The 18,820-nt window shown below is 35.6% G+C and overlaps 1 protein-coding gene across 1 annotated transcript in view; it reads left to right on the forward strand.

The window, feature by feature from the left end:
• The window catches only part of LOC107560827 (PDZ and LIM domain protein 5-like), a 119,965-nt gene that overhangs the window by 27,991 nt on the left and 73,154 nt on the right, over positions 1-18,820 (forward strand). The window contains exon 3 of the mRNA XM_016245095.1: positions 18,574-18,725. Within this exon, the coding sequence (XP_016100581.1) occupies positions 18,574-18,725 (152 nt within the window). The remainder of the gene's footprint in view (positions 1-18,573; positions 18,726-18,820) is intronic.

An 18,820-nucleotide genomic window follows, 5' to 3' on the forward strand; every position in this document is an offset into this window, starting at 1 on the left:
AGGAGGTGGGAACCGGCAAACGTTCAAAGAAAACTTTAATAATAAAATAAACACAAAATAGCGCGACAGCCCCTCGCGGACGACTGTCGCACACAAACAGAACCAAAACACAAAATAAAGTCCAGGCCTGGTCCTCTCTCGTCTTTCTCTGTTGTAGCTCCTCCTTTTATCCTTCCGGAGCTCCTCCATGGACCTCGAGACCGGTGAGTGGCGCAGGTGTCGCGCATTAGCATTTTCTCCACCGGCCTCGCTCCGTTCCCACGGCTCTCGGCCCCGCCGTCACAGTCGCGCTGTTGAGGCTCGTGCTGCCTGTCTCTGTGAGAGACTTTCATGGAGAAATCAAATCAAATGAGCGTAACGACACGCATTAAGAAACTCACAGAGCAAACATTCTGAGGTAAAAATTCTAAATGTTTAGTATATTCATAGCATGATACAGGTGCATCTCAATAAATTAGAATGTCGTGGAAAAGCTCATTTATTTCAGTAATTCAACTCAAATTGTGAAACTCGTGTATTAAATAAATTCAATGCACACAGACTGAAGTAGTTTAAGTCTTTGGTTCTTTTAATTGTGATGATTTTGGCTCACATTTAACAAAAACCCAATTAACTTTTCCATGACATTCTAATTTATTGAGATGCACCTGTATAGTTAAGTAACATACCATGACAAGGGATCTATTTTGCTGAATATTTTCACGATTGCAAATGTTACACTGATTTTAGTTCAACAAGCAAGTAGTAAAGTATATGAAGTTACTTACATTTTAGACACAATTGACTGTTTTGTTCTATTTCACCAACGAAAATAGTTCCAAACGAAGATCAGAACAGAATTATTGTGCACATTCTCCAAGCCACACCCGGCGTTTTTGTTACTGAATGATTCAGCTGTTTGAAGGAATCAGTTGAATGAATAAGTGACTTACTGGCGGTTTAGTCTCATGCTTAAAAGTATGCATTTTCCCCCAACATTTCTTATTTGTATGTTCAAAATTTTATTTACAACATGAATCGCATAACATTGTTCAGAATGAGCTTTATTGGTTATTGCAGTTGTAATTTTGCAGTGTAAATTATTTAATTTGATTGGTAACAGCCCTGTAGTGTATTACATTTCTTGATCAATTGTTAGAATTTGACATGAAAGATGACACATTTAATAAGGTAAAAAAAAACATTGGCCTTTATAAAGGTAAATGACATCCTGTGGTAAAAACATGCAGATTTAAGTATGTAAAAGCTGACAATATTGCTTGATGATATTTTGTTTTCTTTTTACATTTAAACGTGTTAAATATTACATATACGTATGTAATATAATGTGTATTTCCATCACAGGTTTAGGTCTTAAATTTCACATAAGGTGGTATTAAAAAGGTCTTAAAAAGTCTTAAATTTAACTTGTTCATGTCTGCAGACACCCTGATATTGCTTGTTTTATTTAGTTTTTATTTTGTATTGTTATTTTAGTTTTTTTGTACTTTTATTTATTTCTATACGTTGTATTAATATTAATATTTACCTTTTAATTTCATTTTTGTTATGCCTTAATTTTATTTTTACTGTCTTATATCGATTTATTTACTTTAGTTTTGTTTTATTTACTTTTATTTTGTTTTATTTAGCTTTATTTTATTTTTTATACTTTGATATTTTGGTTTTATTGTTTTATTTAACTTTGTTTAGTTTTATTTATTTATTTATTTTCATTTTTGCTGTTTTATATTGCTTTGTTTAATTTAATTTTGTTTTTATAGTTTATTTTTATATTATATTCTATTTTATTATTTGAATTTATTATAGTTTTAGCAATAATCAAAAAATGATCAATCAGCGAATTTAACAAATGGTAACACTAATTTTATTGCTGTTTTTGCAATCTGATATGTCTTGGATATTACTTTTGATGCCATGAAATAAATGTGCTATTTATGAATTGTCTACTAACACTTGATAAAGAGAGCAACATTTAACTGTTCGTGTGATCTCAACTCGCTCCATGTAGAGTGAATCCACTTTTCTCTCACATGAGTGGACATCATCGTAAACAGATTTTCCAGAAGTACTACTGGTTTATTTCTATGGCACCTCGCAGGTTTGCTGTATACGAGCGCTGCTCTCTGGCTTTCTTTCTTCTCCTCCGGCAGAGGCATGTTGTATTGTTAGCATTGCCATGGAAGCGGAGCTGAGACTCGTGAGGAACATTAACGAGAGCCTGCTTGTGTTTGAGTGAATGATACGATGCTCCTCTGTTTGATGGATCCGTGAGGTTCACCTGCAGCACATCTGGATGAAGTTATTAGCTGTGACATGATGTGAAGCTTTTGCATGTCTTTCTCTTAAATGAGTGGTTAATCATCACTATTACAGTGCTCATAGTTACGGGTTTGTTGTAGACTTCAAATCTGTTTTAGTACATAAGTTTTGTTTATATTTTTGCTTTAGCGATTCGTTTATTTTATAAAAAAATTCAACGGTAATTGCAACTTTTTATCTCACAGACAAAAGTCAGAATTGCGAGATATAAACTCAGAGATCTTGCAATTCTGTCTTTTTAAGTGTTTTCATTTTTTATTTATTTGTATTTTTTTCCAACCACTGAATAAAAAAATAATAAAAAAGGTACTTTTTTTGACTTTTTTTCCTCCCAGTTGTTTGTTTTTGCAGATGCAACTTTATATATCACGATTCTGACCATTTTTCTCAGAATTGCAAGAAAAAATTGTGAATTGTGAGATAAAAAGTTGCAGAATTGATTTTTTTATCCCGTGGTGGAAATGAGATTATTAGGAAGCAAGGTTATCTTAATTAACTAAAACTAAAACCTTACAAATATTGCCATTACTTGAAATACTCGATTAACTGAAATAAAATTAAATATAAAAATATAAACTTATTTTCTTTGTTATATATTAGTTTTATAGTTAGTATATAATATTAAATGCATTTTACTTTCATTTTTGTATTTTATATACATCTTATAAATATTTTATCATTTCAAATTTTTTATATAATTATGTTTATATTCATGTATTATTTTTATTAGCTTCTGAATTTATATAAATTATATATGTGTGTGTTTATGGTATTTTATAGCTATATAAAATTAAATGCATTTTAAATTGACATTTTACGTGTGTACTTATATTTATATTTATCTTCCATATATCTGTTTATACTGTATATATCTTGTTAAATGTATTTATATTCATTATTAATACTTAATTTTATATTTACATAAATGCATATTTTATAAAATTTCATTATTCATTATTTCAGTATTCATTAATTTATTTATTTCCTGATAATAAAACAAACGTTGACTGAAATAAAATGAAATATAAAAACTAAAATATTTAAATATTTAAAAAAAATTAACTTATTTCAGCTAGTTGCAAAGGCTGCTATTAAAAATACAAAGTAAGACTAATAAAATTAATACAAAAAAACTATAGACATAGACCTTAAAAATCAAAATCTAATAAAAACGACAAATAAACAACAACAAAATAGCTGTTAATAAAAACTATAACAGTATCACAATGATACTAAAATAACACTGTCAGGAAGGACTCATGCTTTCGCTCTCAAGACAAATATATTTCTGCGCTTCTATGCATTAGTACTTTTATTGTGTAATATAGTCTGTGTGTGACATAATAGATGTATTTTAGGAACACAACGTCTCCTCGTCAAGATCCAGCAAAACAGCTGGTTTGTCCCGAAACGCTTACAGCGAGAGAAATCTCTCAGATCCATATAAGGCCTTTAAAGAGACGTTACAGCACCTTAACAAGCGCCGTGGCTCCACGTCTGAAAAATACCCCTTCATTCATCCAGCGCTCAGAATGAAGCCCATCAGCATTTCAGTCGGCCCGCGTGAGGCCCTCTGGGGAAAAAAACAAAACGCTGGTTTGCTTCAGAAGTCAGTGAACTTTACCCGATGAGTGTGGTCTCAATACGCTGACAGCAAAACCATGCAACTAATCGGCACGTTTCCAACTCTCGATAAAGATTAATGGAGGAAAAGCAGCCGTTGCACTACGTTTAACATTCAAATATGATCTTTTCACAGTTGAAAGAGGAATCTTAACCTTAGTTGGTGCTGTTTGCTAAGACAAGTGTCTCTGTTCTTCACAAAATCTACAAATCTGGATGCTTAAATTGAGTATTATTACCAGAAATAACTGGCCTTGTGGTTTGAGGCGATTCAAAGCAGTCCAGCGCAGTTTAATGAGCTTTCTAAGTCATTTAACGCAGCTGGCTGAAGGTTTGTGCTGATCGTATCTGTGCCGAACACACATGTAGATCCACACCGATCCGCTTTTGCTGCACAAGCAGTCAGTAAATGCTGCATTTTTAATTTGGATCGCTATTGTTAATCGTATAAAGAGGAATGGAAACTTCCCTTCGGCTTTGTTTTGACAACACCAGCATGCATCTGGACCGATGAGGTTTTTCACGGAGAGCGGATAATGATGATCCATAGGTTTATCATCAGACGTCTTTATGGGGAATTTCACCTAATTTGACTTGCGTTTGATTAATTGGAGAGGCGCACATGAGTGTTGTCTTATTTTGTGTGGTTTATCATAACTCTCGACCAGATCACAATTGTGGGTATCACCATACTTATAACTTATTTGTATCACCATACTTATAATTGCAAGATATAAACTGACCTACTTTAATTTTATTTTTTTTGTAATTTTTTTTGTTTCTACCACTGAATAAAAAATGAAAAAGGTAACTAAGTCAGGTAAGTCTGAGTTTGTATCTTGCGTTTGTGACTTTTTTTTGTGAGATTAAAAGTCGCAATTAATTTTTTCCTCTCAGTTCTGAGTTTATATCTCAGAAAGCTGAGTTTGTATCTCTCAATTCTGACTTTTTTCATCAGAAATACAAGAAAAAAATCTGAATTGTGAGAGAAAAATCACAATCACACAAGATTTCATATTATTTTCATTCTTTGATTCAGCAAGGTTATTTTAGTTAACTAAAACTGAAACAATAAAATATTTTCATTACTTGAAATAAAACAAACATTAAAAATAAAGCCATATATATATATATATATATACATACATATATGTTGCAGTAAACCCGGGAGAGATAGCCTTTACGGCTAGAGAATTTCATGGATATGGTACAAAATAGTTAGGTTTAAAAAAATTATTAATTAAATTGATTAGATGTCATTTTCAAAATGTTCTCTGCATATTACAAGAGCTTGTCAGCCAGCGATAAGCACTGTTATTCAACTAAATTGACGTTAGAGAGTGGGATAGTCTTACAGATCCCAAACAGGGATGAAGTTTTTTGTGGGCGGAGCCTATCTGGAAGCAGAAATGTACCGTTTTCAAGCGGCAGTCTATGGAGCCATTCAATAAAAGAATTTTTAAAAGGTCAATTTGATTTTATATTTGAAAATTCTGACTTTATTCTCGCAATTCCGAGATTATATCTCACAATTCTAATAAGGAAAAACAACTCGCCATTCTCTCTTTTCCCCTCGGCACTTCTGGCTTTTTTCCTTGCTAGAGAATTTCATGGATACGGTACAAAATAGTTAGGTTTAAAAAAATTATAAATTAAATTGATTAGATGTCATTTTCAAAATGTTCTCTGCATATTACAAGAGCTTGTCAGCCAGCGATAAGCACTGTTATTCAACTAAATTGACGTTAGAGAGTGGGATAGTCTTACAGATCCCAAACAGGGATGAAGTTTTTTGTGGGCGGAGCCTATCTGGAAGCAGAAATTTACCGTTTTCAAGCGGCAGTCTATGGAGCCATTCAATAAAAGAATTTTTAAAAGGTCAATTTGATTTTATATTTGAAAATTCTGACTTTATTCTCGCAATTCCGAGATTATATCTCACAATTCTAATAAGGAAAAACAACTCGCCATTCTCTCTTTTCCCCTCGGCACTTCTGGCTTTTTTCCTTCAGATTTGACAAACTCACTATTTTTGAGTTAGGTCGAGTTATAAAGTCCGAATTAGGAGATATAAACTCGCATTTGCGAGAAAAAAAGTCGGAATTGTGAGATAAAGTAAATAAATGTTATGTAAAAACGTTAATAGTAAGGTTTAAATAATATCTCATGCTGTAACTGTAGGGCTAATACAATACATCCCCTATGAACAGCATATGTGAATATTATGTAGACCTATTGTTTAAATCGAATTTATGCTTTAAAAGTAGAGTAATCATAGCAGTTTTCATCCATAGTATGTCCATTTAAACGTCTGCGTTTAGCTTCAAATGGCGTCTTTGACGATCTTGACATCAAAAGGCACAAAAATATATTTTTCTTTTATTCCATGGATTTTACCCATTTACCTCCACTTGTTCCCAGTGTTTTTCTGCAACCACTATGCGCGCGCAGCTGCAAGTGACGTAACTGTGACGTCTACACTGAATTGGTCTATAGACATGGAAATGTTCTCAGGTCACAAATCAAAACTCTGACGATATAGTGTCTTAAAAAGCCCCAACTTGTTAAAGGTGCACACGAAGCCAAACGATGTTGATATCTGAAAGCACCAAAACAAACACGCCCATAGCCCAAGAGGACCTCGCTCCTATTTTGAAATCTCCGCCCCCAGACGTTCGTACGCAACCATGGCAACGACGATTGCAGAAGCAAGTGAAGATGACACACAAGCATATTCAATCAAGCCAACACGGATAAGTTGTGTGAAACAAAGCAAAATCGACGTTACTCGCCTATCAAGAAGAAAAAGCAACGCAACCCGGCGTCTGATTCGAGCCCTTCCCGCTCCTTGAGTTCTCTTTTTAATGTTTTGTTCCTCCGATATTTTCCTCTTTTTAAATTTTTTTTATCTCTCTCTATCTGTAGTTGATCTGCTAATATCCGTCCTGTGCACTCAAATTGAATGCTTTCGTCTCGCTATCATTACAAGACACGCCCCCTTACTGCTGATTGGCTGCAAGTGTGTTTTGGGATGCTATCCGACGCTGTGGTCAAAAGCGTTTTTCAAATATTTCCTAGTGCACCTTTAATATTTCATAAAAATAAAAAAAAAACGTATTTTATTTCAGCTATTTACAATGGCAACATTTCTAATTTTAATGTCCGAACTGAAACTAGTATTGTCATGTTTTGTTTGGTTTAATATATCTCATGTCCGGATTACAGCATGTGGTGTTTTTTTTCTTTATCAATTACTCTGAGCTTCTCTGTAATTATTTGTACCACCATACTTATAATTTTTCACATGGCTGGTGTTTTTCTCCAGCGGTAAACAGCGTTACTTGCGGTTCTCTCATTATAGCCTTCATTTCTGCCTCCTTTTTGGTTTAAATTGAGAAGCAACGAGTTTTATGTTCCTCCGATATTTTCCTCTTTTTAAATTTTTTTTATCTCTCTCTATCTGTAGTTGATCTGCTAATATCCGTCCTGTGCACTCAAATTGAATGCTTTCGTCTCTCTATCATTACAAGACACGCCCCCTTACTGCTGATTGGCTGCAAGTGTGTTTTGGGATGCTGTCCGACGCTGTGGTCAAAAGCGTTTTTCAAATATTTCCTAGTGCACCTTTAATATTTCATAAAAATAAAAAAAAACGTATTTTATTTCAGCTATTTACAAAGGCAACATTTCTAATTTTAATGTCCGAACTGAAACTAGTATTGTCATGTTTTGTTTGGTTTAATATATCTCATGTCCGGATTACAGCATGTGGTGTTTTTTTTCTTTATCAATTACTCTGAGCTTCTCTGTAATTATTTGTACCACCATACTTATAATTTTTCACATGGCTGGTGTTTTTCTCCAGCGGTAAACAGCGTTACTTGCGGTTCTCTCATTATAGCCTTCATTTCTGCCTCCTTTTTGGTTTAAATTGAGAAGCAACGAGTTTTAGTGGCTTAGATGAAGTTGTAGATGAAGGCCTGTAAATGTCACAATAGTCTGCTGGTTGCTGGGATTGCTAAACTGTTTTGTGGATGTTATGTCATTGTGCTGCCAGCCTGGTTCTCTGATAAGCGTGTGTGTGTGTGTGTGTGTGTGTGTGTGTGTGTGTGATGTGGCCCATGTTACCCTCAGACGGCTATAAAAGGAGACGGGCCGCAGAGTTTTGGTGTCGTAGCGGAGCAACTGTTCATTAGCGTTTACTGGCCGGCGTTAAACCAGCGTCTTCAGCGCTGCCAAGAGGGCAAATATCTCCTCCGTTTGGCTTTCTAGAGCTGCTCATGTGCCAAACACATGTGATGAGGAGCGTTCAGCTTCACTTTATACCAAACAAAGGAGATTTGTCCTGTTTGTTTCGTAATAAGGACAGCATGACATCAGAATAGACCCCGTTTACTTTCTTTCTGGTGCTCGGTGTGAATGTGAATCTGTGCAATTTATTCTTAATCTTTCATCAAAATGTACTGCCCACTTTGCACAGCTGTCACGCATTATTTGTTTTATCAATATGTAATATAATAAAATGTTTAAAAAGTTAATTATATATATATCACTAATATATTAATGAATATATAATTTTATTTATTTTGTATTGTTTATAGAATTTTTTCATAATTATATATTTATCAAAAAAAGTTATATTTTTGTGTGTGTGTATGTATATATTAGGGCTGTGCGATATTGAAGAAAAATGCGATATTCGAGATACGATACGATATTGCTTAAAGTGTGTAAAATTTAACTCTTTTTAACGTCAAGCAATTCTCTGCTATATGCGTCAAACTAAAACTTTGACCTTTTGCAACATTCTGATTTAAGTAGCCTGTTATTAAAATTATTCAGATATAGCACGCCCTTGCATATGCATATTGCGATATTTGCATCTGCGATATTTCGATAATTTTGATATATCGTGCAGCCCTAATATATATATATATATATATATATACGTACGCACGCATGCACGCACGCACACAGACAGAGTCATGTGAAAAAGTTAGGACACCCTATTGAATTCCATGGTTTTCTGTATCAGGGCATAATAAAAATGTATCTGGTCCTTGGCAGGTCTTAAAATTTGGAAAATAAAACCTTAGATAAACAACATCAAAATACATATCACACTGTGTTATTATTTAATTAACAAAAATTAAGCCAAAATGGAAAAACCATGTGTGACAAAGTTAGGACACCCTATGATTCAATTGCCTGTAGATCCACTTTTAGCAGCAATAACTTGAATTAATAATTTTTTGTATGACTTAATCAGTCTCTCATATCGTTCTGGAGGAATTTCGTCCCACTCTTCTTTACAACGTTGCTCCAGTTTATTGGTGTTTGTGGGCATTTGTTTATGCACAGCTCTTGCCACAGCATTTCAGTTACTATTGTAACTGTTTATTTTCAGCCGTTCTGTTGTAGATTTGCTGGTTTTCTTGGGATCATTGTGCTGTTGCATCACCCAGTCTTGGCCAAGCTTTAGCTGTCGGACGGATGTCCTCACATTTTCGACTCTAGAATACTTTGGGATACAGAGGAGTTCATGGTCGGCTCAATGACTGTGAGGTGCCCAGGTCCTGTGGTTACAAACCAAGCCCAAAATCATCACCCCTCCACCAGCATGCGTATCTTTTGGGATGAGGTGTTTGTGCTGATATGCTCTTTAGGTTTTCACCAAACGTGGCGTTGTGCATTATGGCCAAACATCTCCACCTTGGTCTCATCTTCTAGAAGTCTTATGGTTTGTTCAGATGCAACTTTGCAAACCTAAACCGTGCTGCCATGCTTTTTTAAATAGAAGAGGCTTTTTTCTGGCAAGCCTTCCAAACATGCCATACTTGTCCCATGTTTTTCTAATTGTACGGTCATGAACTTTATGATTTCACATGTTAGCTGAGTCTGCGGTGTAGTTCTTGGGTTGTCTGCCATTTCTCTGGGTGTTACACGGTCTGATCATGGGGTTACGTTGCTGAGACGTCCACACTACTTGGAGGATTGTTGTCTGTTTTGAATGTCTTCCACTTATGAATAATCTTCCTAGAATGATGGACTTCAAATAGTTTGAAATGGCCGTGTTACTGTTCCCAGATTGATGGCAGCAACAATTGTATTGTATATTATGTATATTGTATGTATTAAAGGTTTTTTTTTCTAGGCTTGTTTGTGTTTATGGGGTGCAGTCTAACATGTTAATGCTTGTTTTTACAAAAAAACAAAAAAAACATTATTTTTCACATAGTTTACCTTTATTCTACATCGCTCTGTCCATGCTCCAATGAACGCTCTGATGATTTCCTGGTTTTATGAAGCCCCTCCCTCAGAAATACGTGGTGAGCTCAGATTGGTCAGCTGGCTTAGTGTGTTGTGATTGGCTAAACCGCCAGTGCAGTCCAGAAACGTCACGCCCCTCAGCTCAGAATGTGCTCCGGGTGTACTGTAAACAATGGCATTGTCAATATTGCTTATCAATTTGAGCCCGATTGAGACCCAGAGAATATTAGTGAAGAGGATCGTGCAGAACCTGCGCAAGCACGCCTCTTACAGGACGCTTCAGAATGGTATGTTTCTTTGTTTGTTGTTGTCTCATACTTTTAGTTGTAAGCAGTTTTTAGTGGCAGTTATTTGTAAATGCTACTGCGTATGTTAGCTTTTAATATACGGTTTTATTCTGATTAAAGCTTTAATACAGCAGAATACATGATTGCGTTGTAGCATTTTTGTAACCATAAGAAGTGTTAACCAGCAAGTATTGCTCGCTTCCACAGCAACCGCGTGCGCATCCATGTTTAACGCTTCTCGTAGCTATGTGAAAAATATAATTTTTACAAAGCTCATCGGTCTGAAAAGCGAGGTGTGCTCTGATTGGCCAGCTATTCAGTGCGTTGTGATTGGCCGAATACCTCAAGCGTGTGACGGAAATGTTACGCCCCTCACCATACTGTCAATGCCCTGTCTGGCCGGAGCGACGAGACAAAAACATGAAAACCCATTATAAACGAGGCATTGGTTGCATCCAGTGGGGACATAATTACTGATTATAATGACTTATACTGTCTTTTTACGCATTGCATTGCGCCGTGTAAACATAAAACCATGTCTGCATTTGTGATCGGAGAAATGACAAACAACAAGTGCTACTCTACACTGCTCAAAACTCACGTTTGAATCGTCAGTGGCAAATCCTTTAAATATAAAAAACATACTTACAGTCTGTGAGTCAGAACAGCCGGCATTGTAGTCTACTCTCCCAGGATCAGGAAACAGTCCTCCATAAAATGTGCTGCACACATCTGAATATTTGGGTTGAAGTGTTCTGGAACAGTGTTGTAAATACAACTTAACCACTGATCTCGTCTTGAACAGGCACGCTTCATAAAAATGAACCGAAACTCAGCGAATACATGCCTCACAGACATCATGATAAATATATCTATAAAAAGCTTTAAATTACTACTTAACGAAATAAAACAAATCAAAAACAAAAACTCTTTAATTATGATCATAATCCGTAAAGATGCACTTCTCTCTAAAGGCGCGTCTAATGAAGAGATGGAGAGTCAGGATCGACAACTTCATCCTTGCGACACCGACTCAGAAAACACTAGTTTATTAGTAAATAATTCAAATATCTCCTTACTGTTTCCCCCTGACGCATTTATGGTAATTACTTTTGCCGATGCTTTGCGGCAAACTTAAGCCTATTGCGTGCATTTGAACACTTCAACACTTCAGCTGCGCTGACGGCACGCACCATACTGCTGCTGCTGCAGGACACTAAACACCATCGAGCCGCTCTTGACAGTCGCGGTAGCACGTAGTCTCGTGTTGTTTCCACCAGCGCAGCAATCTTTTTTCATCACTAATTGATGTATGTCTAAAATATAAAAATAAGGAGAAGCCTAAAACAGGTTTTGTTGATATTGTGAGTGCACACAAATAAAAGTAGACCTGCCCGCGTCTGAACTATGACGTGAAAATTGCCCCGAAGCCCAGCCCGAGGGGCGTAAAAAAGTCGGGGCCCGTCGGGCCTGGGCTGAAATGCAGGGCTCTAGCGCTGATCTAGCACACAGAAAACGATTTGACTGAAAATGTATCAGAAGAGATGAAAGAAAGATAGTGGTCATCTGCGCAATTCGGAAAAAGAGGCGGCTTTTCTGCATTAGGTATGTTGTTTTTTTTTTACTCTTTGTACAGCAGTTATTGTTCATTCTAAATTTATTTTTTAATGTAGAATATGTGTTACATAAATGCATGAAATGTAGAACATATCAAAAAGTGCTCGTGGCTCGTCTGCCAGTGGGTGCATAAAAGTGAAACTCCGCCTATAATTGTGCTGTTACTCCTTTCGAGCCGAATTTCACAAAATTGGGTGTTATTTATGGGGAGTAGAATTATTTATTTATTTAAATGAATGTAATCGATTAAATATCATAATATTTAGGCTATAATATTATAAATCAGGTTGGTTTGTATTGCTGACGTAGGCTAATATGTAAATGATATGCGTGCGGCCCGCGAGACTTGCACTTGGACCATAGTGCGGCCCGGTGGAAAAAAAAGTTGAGAACCACTGACTTACAAAGATACATAACAGCTACAAGTGTATGCACTACTTGCTTTATGCAAGCACTATATAGGATAGATGACTATGCAGGATTTACCCTATTATACTTTATCGACATGAATTGATAGGTGAAGCAACAATCAGCCACCCACAAATAGTCTATAAACAAAGCATCAGGCTGTCTTTGAGTTCACATGAACAACGGTTAAAGTTACTCGTCGTCAGGCTACAGAAGAATACCATAATTCCTCCGTTCAGTTAGGCCTAAGACATCGAGAGTCACGCAGACCTATAACAACCCAGCCACAACACATAACTGCGAATAACATGCCTTACCTAAACACAGAATCGACCACAGAATCCAGCGTTTATATTTTTTCTACGAATCTTTGAGTTAACGTACTAAACATGAGTGGAATTTGCACCGCAGCGCCCCACACCTTGATGCTCATGACAAGAATAGCATGTTATCTTTATTGAAGTGAATTAGGTTTAAATCGCCGTCATGCATGATATTTTTGCAATTTTACACATAATAATCCACGATGATCACATTGCACAAAACTGAAATTGCACGTCAAAATAACACATTATTATTCAATCAATATTTTTGGAGACCCCCCAAAATTTCACAAATCACGTTTTCAGGGGAGCCCATGTTTTATTAAGGGGAGCCGAGCTCCCCTGTAGTTCGCACCCTGATGTTATTTATATACAATATATTTTATTATTTATATATATCTTATAAAAAAAAATCAAAAATATATTTAGTCTTGCCCTATCTTTATATAGGCCTATTTCATGTTAAATATATTTATATTTATATTCATTATTAATATTTAATTTTATATATAATTTCAAAAGTATACAGTACATTGAATTTCTAATTTGAATTTTTAATTCAGTAATATGTTTATTTATTTATTTATTTCCTCATATAATGTTTATAATATATGCTCACTTTATGTAAGTAAAATGACTTATTTCTCTTGGCTTAAGTGTGAAAATATGGATATAGTAAAGTTCCTCTGGTCACACACCATAACTCCGTATAATCTGTTGAAAAGCCCAAACTTGTTAATCTTTCATTTTGAAAATGTTTCTAGAAGTATGACTAATGAAAACATTTGAAGGCAAGCTGTGAGGTGTTGTGTGATTTGGGGGTGTCGTTTTCCTCTGCGGTGGGATTTGATCCTTGTTGCCTTCAGCTTTATGAGGCTGAGGTTTAGTTTATGATGTTAATAAAAGCAAAGACTGCTGGGCCTGCTGCTAATGCTAAGCGTCTTTCGCACACGTGTGTCTGTGCAGCTTCAGGAGGCGTTTGGCGTGTTCCTCAGCTGTGGGACCTCATCATGCTCCTGTGTTGTTTGGTCTCCTCGGGACATTACATGCGCTTCAGGCTTTGAGGGTCAATTGCTGTCGTTGACCTAATGACTCGGATAAGTGTGTGTGACCCCGTCAGACTCCCAGAGGTGCTCTCGGAGATTTGTAGGCCGGAATGTGAAGTTGTGTGACCTGTTGTTTTGCAGTTCCTGCTGCTTGAATAATGCAGTTACAGTATAACTCAATATCACTTCTGAACTAGGCCTGGGCGATATGGCCCAAAAAATATTATCATGATCACGATAATTTTTTCCATATCAGTCGATATGGATAATTATCACGATAAATGTCAAATCTTTATTTCTTTCCAGTTTAAAGCCAGAGTTTTGCTCCAAGGTGAAAGTTGTAGAAACCAGACTATTAATTTGGGCTCATTATGATTTAACAAAATAAATATCTAAATAGAAAAATTAGTTTCTTAATTTCTGCATGTTCTAATGAGTGATATTGTTTCAAATAAAGAAACCGGTTTGGGTTGCCTGATAATATTAATAATAATAATAATAATATCACTTTTTTGTCTCTTAGAAATGCACATTTGATAGTAGCTTGAGTTAGGATGCGGAGGTACATTTTTGTTCATTATCAAGATCAGTAACATCTGTGAAAATTGTAGCAATCTCCGTTTTATACGGTTACATTTAGTCTGACCAAGTGTTTTTTTTTTTTTTAATTAAGCATTGTTCTCTCATAGTAGCATACATTTAAATCATGATAAACACAGTTAAACAAAGTTTGAACATTGATCCGAGTGGCGCACTTCGAATGAGTCGCGCTGTTTCGTTCCGCTTTTGGCGCATAGGTGCTGATCTGACTCAGGAGATGGCTAGCATGTTAGATGAGTTAGTTGCCTAGCAGATGTGAAGTGAAGAGAAGCACAGCAGTGCTGAATGACTGATATTCATCATGCATGGTTGCGTAATGCCTCACATGCACACCTGTAAATGTGAAATGAGTGCTGCTTGTTCAGACACATCGACATCCATGCCAGTTCACTTCATATCAGTCCTGTATAGTACACAAAGTTAGAAATAGTGTGGCATAGAGCCCTGCATTTCAGCCCAACTTTTTTACGCCTCTTGGACCGGGCTTCGGGCCAATTTTCACATCATAGTTCAGACGCAGTCCAGACCTCGGGCCTGTTTTAGGCTTCTCCTTATTTTTATATTTTAGACATCCAGCAATTATTGATGAAAAAAATCTGTGTTCAAACGCGCGCAATAGGCTAAAGCTTGGCGCAAAGCCCCAGCAAAAGTAATCACCATAAATGTGTTGGGGGGGAAATAGTAAGGAGATATTTGAGTTATTTACTAATAAACTAGTGTTTTCTGAGTGTGTGTCACAAGGATGAAGATGACGATCTTGATTCGCCATCTCCTCATTAGACGCGCCTTTAGAGAGAAGTGCATCTTTACGAATTATGATTTATAATGAAAGAGTTTTTGTTTTCGATTTGATTTGTTTCATTAAGGTGTAATTTAAAGGCAAAAAACTTAATTTCTGAAAAAATAAAATAAAAATTATCGTTTTTTTGCAAATGAACTCTTCTTCATGTATTGTTGCCTGATCAATAAACAACTGATAAAATTATTCACCCCTAACCTATAGTGAAATATTAACACATTTTGATGCAATAAATGTGGTATAATTTAAGTGTTCCCTCCAAAACAGAGAAAACATCTTTCACAAACCTCTCTGTCTCTTAAAGTGTTAGTGTAAATAATGAGTTGTATTTGTAGGGGTTATTACTCCCCACCTCAGACCTCACTAATTATCAAACCCTGGTTACGGCCATGCTTGTGTGTGTATCTGATGATAGTTTGGTGAAGTGACTCAGGAGATGAATGATTTCAGGTGTTGAATGTGTCTAGCTGGAGTATGTGGTGACCCAGGTGTTCCCGGTGAACTCTGACCTCAGATCAGTTTAATGTGTGGCAGCGGAGGGCTTTAACGGATCGAGGAAGGGATGACGCACGTCTCTGGCTCTGTTTGTTGGGAAGGCCACGCTTTGATGGCAGCAGATGGATGTTTGAAACACTGTCACTCATGATTAGAGTTCAGATCCAGCTTAATTGATGTGATCGGCTTTTAATGAGGAAAGTGTGCTGCGAGTTTACAGTCTGTCGTAACCGCGTCTATCTCTCGTTTTGTTTTCCCTTATGGCAAAGTCCAGTGTATTATTAGATTTTTTTCTATGATGGAACCTCCACTTTTTATGATCCAGTTGATACCTGATTGATTAAATGTAGTCCTTTCCTATATCTATTCCTTACATTTGTCTTTTTCTAAATTTTTAATGAATTATTTTATTTATTTTTGCTATGATAGAACGTCCCCTTTTCACAATCCAATACATTTCTAGTTGACAAAATCAAGTCCTGCCTTGTTTAATTTTTAAATATATATTTTTTATATTTTTTAAGTTTTATGCATGTTTTTTTTTCTTTGATAGAACTTGGAATTTCACATTTTTCTGTCTAAATGTATTCATTTTACAAATTTATATTTATGTTTATTTATATTTAGTAGTTTTCTTTTTTAAGATAAAGTTTAAAAAGGAAAAAAAATCTTTTTTTCTTCTCATATTTTGCTTCATTTTAATAACCTGTTTCTTGCTATGAAAATAGCTATGGCAGTTGTAGTGACATGAAAATACAAGCAACATTTCTTGTGACTTGTTCAACATCTTGGATATTTTTTCCTGTACAGTAGTTGCGGTGCATTGTGGGATGGTCTGTAAAGAATACTTGTGCGGTCTTCATCTCTGAGAAGCTCCACAGAAGCTGTTTGGTTTCATTCTCCTCTGTGTAAATCATCCGAGTAAAGATGTTCCTTCCCACGCTGTAGTTATCTGGTAAGGTCTCGGGTTGTTTATTAGTCCAGACAAGATCTGAAGCCAGTACTAACAAGAGCGAGGCTGGTTTCTAATAGGCCGTCAGGTCTGATCTGATAAGATCTGCAGCGCCTCTGAGCTCCAGCAGCAGATTTAAAGCTCTAGTAAATCACGGGCCCTCCAGCTGGGCTCTTGTCTCCTGAAGCTAGTTTTTCATCAGTGTCTCGCCGCGCTCCGGCATTAAAGCCCATGATGAGCCTGTATCATTTCACTGACTCGCCTCAGTTTGGGCCCCGAGAGGTCAAAGGTCAGCCGAGTATCAGGCATTCTTTGATCTTCAGCTTCTTTGAAGGGTTTGATTTTTGAAGGCCGGATGTTTTTACTGTATCATCATCTGTTGAGCACAGATCGAGATTTTTTTTCACCTATATTCCATTTGACATCAAAGTAAGTGGCGTACAGTTGGGTGTGTGCTGCATCGTGTTATTATTGTTAACTAAAACTATTCTTTTTAGATAAAGCTGAGTTAAAATGAAATGCAAAAATGAAAACTAAAATCAAAAAAAAAATGCAGCTAAATAGAAATATTTAAAAAAGGAAATGGAAACGGCTAATAAAAATGATAAAGCATGTAACAAAATAACCGAAACTTAAACTAAAATGAAAATGAAAACTGAAATTATAAAAATATATAAAAATGAAAATATTAATGAATACGATTTTTTAAAAAAAACTTTAAAAATTATGCCCCGGGAATTAACATAGATAAAATAGAACTGAATAAATGTAGCTAAATGGACATATATACAAAATAAAATAAATATAACAAAAATAATGAAAATGACAAAGCACTTAACAGAATAACTGAAACTTAAATGAAAATATAAAAATATTAGTAAATACTTAATTAAAAGACTTGAAAAGACTTAGACTTAAACTTAAAAATGAAAAATGATGTCTTGTCAATTAACAGAAGTAAAATATGTTTATAGTAGTATAAATAGTAGTTTTGCTAAAAATTGAAAGAAAAAAAATCACAGCTAAATAGAAATATTTAAAAAAAATAGCTAAAACTTAAACAAAAAATGTAAAGTGAAAATATAAAAATATTAGTAAACACTATAAAAAAATAGATTAAAAGACTAAAAAAGACTTGACTTGGACTTCAAAAACATAAAAATAAAAAAATCAACAATTAACAGAACTAAAATACGTTTTAGTTTTTCTAAAGTGAAAGTAAAAATTGCAGCTTGATAGAAATATTTAAAAAACTGAAACTGAAGCTAAAAGTGAACGCTGAAAATATATAAATATATATAGAAACATTAATAAATACTACAGTAGTGTGTAAATAATATTAAAATAACATTGTGTCAATCATCAGTCTAATAAGTGTAAACAACTCAACTTAATTTAAATTAAAAAAGAGCATTCTGTTCAAATTTGTTAAAAGATTGATTATTAGAAAAGACTGTACTGCCTCTCTTTTTAATGCAATTACAATTAAAGGTAACTAAAGCGTTCAGAAAAGGACACCAAAACATCATAAACGCATTTGAAGTCTTTAACTCACTGGATTTGAGTGAGAAATTGAAGTCTTTAGTCATGGGTATTTGCACTTGCTCTGCTTGGTGTGTAAGAGTTTCTGAATGAATCTGCTTCACAAAACCACTCTAAACGATTGACTGGTGAGTCAGATTGAACTCCCTGACACTGGTTAACGACTCACCGGAAGGGAATCTATTGCAGTCGAGTCTGAAGTGTGTGATTTGTATTGTTGCGTATGAAGACAGCAGCTGTCATGTGTCGTCGTGCGTCTCTGAACTGTGTGTGTTTGTGTTTGATGCAGCTGACAGAAGGAGGAAAGGCAGCGAAAGCCAAGATCAGCGTCGGGGACGTTGTGCTGTCGATCGATGGCATTGCCACAGAGGGAATGACACACCTGGAAGCCCAGAATAAAATCAAAGCCTGTATGGGAAACCTGAACCTCTCAGTGCTGAGGTAAAGCTCACACACTCGCACGCACTCACACACACGCGCACACACACACACACACACACACACACACACACACACACACACACACACACACACAC

This window comes from Sinocyclocheilus grahami, unplaced genomic scaffold (genome assembly GCF_001515645.1).
Source record: "Sinocyclocheilus grahami isolate Dianchi unplaced genomic scaffold, SAMN03320097.WGS_v1.1 scaffold745.1, whole genome shotgun sequence".
In the NCBI taxonomy this organism is placed as follows: Eukaryota; Metazoa; Chordata; class Actinopteri; order Cypriniformes; family Cyprinidae; genus Sinocyclocheilus; species Sinocyclocheilus grahami.